Here is a 7450-nt window from a genome sequence, read left to right on the forward strand (position 1 = left end):
AATAAGATGAAAGTTCTATTTTAAAGCTAAATAAGATGGAAATTTTATTTTTAAGCTAAATAAGATGGAAGTTTTATCTTTAAGTTAAATAAGATGAAAGTTTAATTTTAAAAACACGCGGCATAATCATGGAAATGCGCAAACAAAATCTTTAAGCTAAATAAGATGGAAATTTTATTTTAAAGAATGAATAACTAATTAAAGCTTGTAAAGAAAAAATGTAAATAAATAAATAAAAATAAAGTGGAGGGTATTATTATAAACAAACAACTTGTTCTTAGAAATTATGCAATGAATATGTTTGCATATGTATGACAAACCAAACAAGCAATAAAAACTAATTTCAGCATAACTAATCACAGGATAACTTATCTCAATAGAACTTAATTATCACAACATAACTAATTCCAGCGTAACTTGTATTCAAACAAATACAAGCAACATACAAATATATATATGCCGTGTATTTTTCTTCCTCTTCGATGTAATCGATATAATTAATCCAAACGTTTTTGTTTTGAAATGTCAAAGTTTTGCCAAAAATTTAAAGACATCTTATAATCCAAAAATTTTCCAACGTGGCAAGTATGGTAGAAAAGAAAAAATTAGGAAGACCGGTTTTACCAAATTTGATGCATAAAATCAAGGAATAGAGAAAAAGAAAATAACATATTTGATAGTATATGTTTGTTTTTTTTTGTCTCCTTTTCCTTTTAATTAGCCCAAAATCACGAAACTATATCCCTAATTTTTAGCCTAAAAGAAGGATTAGAGAGAGGGTAAATCTACTACATTAGATAAACTATTGTTACGCCTTAGGTTTAGTAAATATGGAAGAAGAAAAATGCTTCCATATTTTTTTTTGTAACAATAAAAGGGCTTAAATAGTTATATCATATATGGTATGATTTTCTCCCATTGTGATATTCCCAATATGATTAACACATGTTCAATCATTTTATCTAACTCATGTTCATCTATAAGAACACTTAACACTCAAGTAGTAGAGCTTTGTTAGTGTAAATATCAATTTGCTTGATGGTATTAACATGAGTCCGGAGCCAAAAAAATCCCTTTTTCCTCCAAAATGCATAAAGGACCACTCAATTTTTTATTTAACCAAAAGGAGTTCGGGTCTGAGTGATATATGTTGTGATTTAATCGTTTGACTGCGTCTAGCTTTTAGATCAAGCGATTTGAAGACAAACATATCCTTTAATAGTAATCATGTGTAACAATCTTTTAATAGTATTAATAATTAATCATCACTACATAAAGACTTTAGCATTATTAATCATTGCATTAACAATCGCCCGTAATAATCCTGTATAATTAATTTGTAAAACAGATTACTACTATTGTAATACTCCCTCCATCATAGTTTAAGTGTCTAAGTTTGATTGGACTCAGAATTAAATAAACAGGGGGAGATTTTTGCATCTTGTAATGTTACATTAAAGATGTGTGTAGTCGTTTAAATTGGGACAATGAGAGTAGCACCAATCAATCGAAATAATAATAATAATGTTCTCTTTTTTTCCTTACAAAAGCTACAATATCACCAAATCCAAAACTTGCTAGGATGCAATCTGGAAAACTCTATTATACCAAATAGAATGAAGTATCATGTAAAAGGTGTCATACTTTACTGGTTCAGGATGCCAAAGGAAATGTTGTTGTACCTTCATCACATTGTTATACAGTTTCAGATATCTTCTTAGCGGGATTGATTCGAGTATAGACTTCAGATTTGGAATGTCCTTCTCTTGGACGAAAACAGCAAACGTTTCCCAGTTCAATGTCTCCAAAAATGGCGGTACAAAGTTATCAGATATGATCACAGGAACACATTGGTAGGAGATAGACTCCACGACTCGTGGACTGTTCACTTCATGACCTCTTGCGCATATACAGTACTTGCTGCTCTTCATGTGGAGGATATAGTCATGGTTGTCCATCCGGCCAAAGATTTTCATCATCGGATCTTTGTTTTGCCAATGCTTTAAGAGAATAGGACGGACATAGCCATGCATACTTCCAGCAAAGAAAGCAAGGAATTTTCGTTGGCTAGGACGATTTCCCCCAAGGCTTCTCGAGGGATTAGTTGAGACAATGTTCGTTTCTGGTAGAGAAGCATCCTTGCCAAACTTGAATCCTTCTCTTAAATCAGCATTGCATAAAGACTTTATGCAATTGGCCATCTCACGCCTAGTTTCTTCCGGGGCCTAAGACAAAAGAATAGAAAGACACTTCATAACTATACACAACTCCTTATTCTCCCATCAAAGTGAAACAGATTGAACATAGATCTTTATAAAAACTTGTAACAACGTACCCAGTCGTGGCAAGCAACAAGAAAATGGTCAGCTCCTTGTGTTCTGTTCCAGAATGGATATCTTCCCTTGATCAAATCAAGGTAGTTGTTCAAAAATGCTTTTAATTTATCGAAGCTGCGAGAACCAGGCACATACACCACTTCTTCCAAAGTTTGAGAACTAAAAGGCAAGTAAAACAGGTGTGCTTTGTTTGGGTCATCTGTGAGGAACTGCTTGCTTGCTTTTAACTGCTTCATGAACCAACCTTCTGAAGCATAGATGCCCTTGAGCTTTGGTTGATGGAATATGGGTCTCTTGCCCTCCTTATAGATGTAAATCTTGAGATTCTGTTCCATTAACTCATAGCTCCTGCATTTTGATGAATGAAATCTGGTAAGCATACCGCTAAGTGCAATCTCACGATTCATCCAAACCAGCAAAAGCCAATATGCAAGTAATTAATAACCAAAGTAAAGCTGGCAGAAATTCATGTCTATACCATGAATGATCAAGCAGATTATGCAGAACACAGCTTATAAATGATCCTTTCATGTATCGAACTAAATTTGATACAGTAGCAATGAATAGATTTATCTTTTGACAACTTTAGTAGATGAGCAGAAATGTATTTGTAAGCTATGAAAACCACTAATACAATCAAGTGTACCTTTTAAACTTCGAAACATTGTGATAAACTGGTGCATATAGGCCAGGATCACTGATATTGTTAGCTGCACTTTCAATCTGTGATTTTGCACTCAGCAATACTTCATCACCAGCTGAAGACCATGCTGGATTCTGCCAGAACTCAATAAGCAAAAGGAATTAGAAACGATTCCATTCAATGAATTAGCATTTCCTAATCTTACATATACCTATACATACCGTTAAAAGGTTTGAGGGGTGACTGCTCCGAAGCAACATATTAGTCATTTCAGATATTGACACTACACATTCCACCGATGCTTTTTTCGCAGCAGGAGTTCTTTTGGTCATAGTGGAACCATTCCCTGACAAGGCATGATCATTTCTTAATAGCCCTGTTGCTTCATTTGGATTATGAGGACTAGCCAATGCAGTCGAATTATCGGTGTCAACATGCCTATGTGAAACAGAGGGAGCTGGTGAATTCATCAGCTGTGTTGTGGCATTCGTCGAGTTTAAAGGGACAACAATAACAGTTACTTCATCAATCTGAGTAGCTATCGGAGCAATCAAATTATCATCAACTTGTGGAGGTGATGAAATCAATGGCGGTGATTCAATGTCCGATGGTAGAGGTACAATATTATCGTCTTTATTTTGTTCATCCAACATTGGGGCTACATTTCCATTGTTACCTTTGAATATATTCCCAAATTCCATAGCCCTTTCTGGTGCTAAATTCGTGTTTGGTTTCAGCAATTCCACTCCAGAACTATCATAAGAATGATTACCACCACTCTTTTTTGATTCAATTGAAAAAATCGAATCGTTTCTACTGATTTTCTCATCGAATCCGCCAGTAAAATTGATTTGTGTATTAACATAGTTCATTCTATTGAAATTCAATCCAGAAAATAAAGATCCTATGAAATTCCCATACGGAAGTTCACAAAATTGAAAAAGTATAGAAAATGCAAAAACACCTCCCATTACCCATAACACTCTCCTTGTCTCAGCCCGGCACAGAAAATCAGTAACAGCCATAACTTATAGGTTGAATTCACCACTTACCAATACAACATTCATCTAAAATCCCCTGCCAATTTCCCAAAAGACGAAATCATCAAAACCAAAAAGATTTACACAGAGATTTCAATGAAAAATTGATGATAAAAATCCAAATTCATAGGGAGAAGAAGAAAAATAGGTAACAAAAGTTAGATATGATATAGGTTGATTACTGTTATTTATAAATACCACATGCAGTGTTTAGCCCTAACAGAAGAAGAAGAAGAACAAGTGTGATGACCTATTCTTCGGCAACTTTGAAGTAAGTCCAAAGAGTAATTTTTTGGCTTCTCCAATGAAAAATTATTAGTATATGACCAAATTAGCACTAAATTATTACAATTTACAACTTTAATCCTTACAAAACTATATTTAATAAAAAAAAAAAGCACCAATTGTAAGGATTTTATCAATCCCAACATGAGATTTCATTAATTTGAATTCAATCGAACCCAATATCGATAAAAAAAAAATTAAAATAAGAATTACCTGTCCTTTCATGAAATTGAACAAGTGTGTAAAGCCATGCAAGAGGCTAGATTTTCGGCGCAGCTTTTTATGAATGCCACATGTCCTCTTTAAGTCAGAGATTTTTGGTTCTTATTTTTAAAAAAAAATATATAATCATCAGAGTTAAATTTCTAACGAAAATTTATACATATCTTATTAGTCACCAGTTTTAGACTCAGTGAGTCAATACTTACTAACCCATTGTATAAAGCTCATTATATAAAATTCATTTGATCCATGTTATATGTGTATTGGATCTAAAAATGAATCCTAAGAAGATATATAGTACGTATAAATTTTCATTAAAAAATAATTTTTTTATTAGTTTTTATCGTGTTTGAAATATGTGTATAATTTGATGATCATATTATTAAAAAATTAAGTCGAATTTTTTGACATTGATAGACACGATATTTGGCGTAAATGTCACTCCATATTTATTTTCTTTCCTTTAATTATTTCCTCGTAATTGGATTTTATTCTCTTTTTCTGTTCTTGGGATTACTTATATAAATGGTAAGTTGTTAGACTTCAAATCATTCCACCTATATCAACATATTGATTCGTTTTTTTCTGTTCTTGAGATTATTAAGATATATGGCAAGTTGTCACTTGTCAGCAGTAGTTATTTGATCATGAAAATAAAAATAAAAAATTTATTTGAAATTTTAAAATTGGAGTTATGTTTGGGTATAGTATTTATTGTTAATATTTAGAATTATAATATATTATTTGAACATGGATATAATTTAAATGGGCTTATTTTGTGAAAATAAAAAATATTTTTAAAAAACAAAACAAATTTAAAAAGTAAAAATAAAAACAGGGTTTTGGTAATTTTTCAATTTCCAAATACAACTTCAAAATGTATTTTAAATTTTCATGACCAGACATTTATTTTCAAATAAGGTGAAATAATATTTCAGCAAAAAGTAAATATTTATGGCCAAACGGGTTCAAATCACCCCAACTATCTCTACATATTTGGATTGTGCATTGCAGGGTCCATTCAGGGTGGCGCTCCCAACAAGATTTCTCCATATCCAGGGCTCGAACTCGAGACCTTTGGTTAAGGGTGAAACACTCCCACCAATGCACCACGACCCATGTTGGTGACGTATTGTTACTTAGCTAGAGTTTAACTATAGTTTTATCTTTAAATATTTGTTTGATAATGAAGTCTGATTATATTTTACATTTTTTATCTTTAAACATTTTCAAATTTTCATGCCAAATTTTGAATTTCTTGAGACTTCCACTCATAAAATTTGAATTTATTTCAAGTAAACTACATGTCCAAACAAGATGTGGACATGGTACAATAGGTACCGAATTACCATAATGGATCAAAAAATTTGATATCGTGGTTCCTATATTATGAGTTTTTGGTATGATATATGTTAAACATTTTAAACTTTTTTATATTCGATAGTTGTAAATAAAATATGAAATATTGTATGAAAGTATATAGTTATATAAATAATTCATATATATTGTTGTAATTCTAATGATAGAACAAAATTAAATGTTTAGATGATAGAACTTTGACAATTTTATTTTGATTGAAATGCCTTTTTCTTTTTTTTATGTATAATTTGATTAACAAAAAAATTGCTTAATTATACTTTCTTTTTACTACGTATTTTTATATGTGTAACATAATAGTTTAAGATGATTGAAATATTTTTGAAAAGTTGAAATAATAATTATATTTTATATGAGTATATATAAGTCAAATTGAAGAAACTATGATTACTGATTTATCATACCGCAAATTGAACTTAATAATATCAAACCATGCCAAATTAACGTAATGGATTAGTATTTTTGAAAAATAAAAAATCACAATTACCAAATCAAATTTTCAAAAATTATACCATATCATATCATATTCATCTCTAGTCCAAATACTTCAAAATTACAACTTCAAAACTCAAATTTTCAAATTCGACTTCAAATCTTTTACTCTTCTGTTTTTTTTTTTAAAAAATAAGAATAAATTACTATTTAGTTATATACTCTAGTTAATTTTTATTTTAGCCAAGTTGAGATTTCTCAAATTTAAGTAAAACGAAAAAGAAATTATTTCACAGAACTTTAATATCTTTTCAAACAAAATATATGTTCCTATTATACCTTCAATTTTCAAACACTCATTTGTAAAATAACTTCAATTTCTATTTGTTTTTTCAAATATTACAAATTCATATCCAAACTTCTATGTATACTCTAATTTTTTAATTTTTTTTATCATAATAAAGGTCTACACAAATTCTTCTAGAAAAACACATACATAATTAGCAGAGTGTACCAACAGAGGAATCTTATTGGCACATAGATAATCAAAATATGATTATTATATTTTACTTTTAATTTTCGGCTTAAGAAATAGCAATTCATTATCCATAAATATTGAGTAAACATAGGATTTAGAATCCTGATTCTCTCCTTCAAAAATTTCCTCTCCTAAAATCTTTCGACATTTTCCCACTTTTTTCGGCTATCGAAAAGGTATAAGTTAAGAATATGATTTTGTATGAAAAAAAATATGAATGGAGGTCATAGAGAGGTGTCATATCACAGTGTATATATATTAGTATATATAATAAATGGGAATAACCAAGCACCACACCTCAACATGTGTTCCAATAAGAATCACTACTAATATCCAATATATTTATAAGTGGGCCCCACCACCTTCCACTTTAATACTACAAATTATATATTAATTACTATACTATAAATGACTTAAATACTCCATATTATATATTACAATAATTAACAATTATTTGACACTTTAAATTCTATCAATGCCATATAAATTAAGATAAAAAAGGTAACATATAATATTTATATTTATATTTATAATAATAATAAATATATATAACTTAAATACTCCATATTATATATTA

The 7450-nt window shown here is 30.1% G+C and overlaps 1 protein-coding gene across 1 annotated transcript; it reads right to left on the bottom strand.

Moving 5' to 3' along the window:
• Window positions 1–1431: 1431 nt before the first annotated feature.
• On the bottom strand, window positions 1432–4268 carry LOC102600203 (probable glycosyltransferase At5g03795). The gene is made up of 4 exons (XM_006359713.2): window positions 3201–4268; window positions 2983–3113; window positions 2336–2684; window positions 1432–2225 (listed from the first exon to the last, which is right to left on the bottom strand). The coding sequence occupies exons 1-4, from the start codon at window positions 4002–4004 to the stop codon at window positions 1578–1580; spliced, it is 1932 nt and encodes a 643-aa protein (XP_006359775.1). The 5' UTR covers window positions 4005–4268; the 3' UTR covers window positions 1432–1577.
• Between the last annotated feature and the right edge of the window lie 3182 nt (window positions 4269–7450).

This window comes from Solanum tuberosum, unplaced genomic scaffold (genome assembly GCF_000226075.1).
Source record: "Solanum tuberosum cultivar DM 1-3 516 R44 unplaced genomic scaffold, SolTub_3.0 scf00306, whole genome shotgun sequence".
Classification (NCBI taxonomy): Eukaryota; Viridiplantae; Streptophyta; class Magnoliopsida; order Solanales; family Solanaceae; genus Solanum; species Solanum tuberosum.

Bases quoted from the DNA above. Each gene is read 5' to 3' on its own strand.
- LOC102600203 (XM_006359713.2), bottom strand. From the start codon at position 4,004: ATGGCTGTTACTGATTTTCTGTGCCGGGCTGAGACAAGGAGAGTGTTA. The intron at 3,114-3,200 runs GTATGTATAGGT...GAGTTCTGGCAG, and splicing joins ACCCCTCAAACCTTTTAACG to AATCCAGCATGGTCTTCAGC. The intron at 2,685-2,982 runs GTACACTTGATT...ATCAAAATGCAG, and splicing joins AATGTTTCGAAGTTTAAAAG to GAGCTATGAGTTAATGGAAC.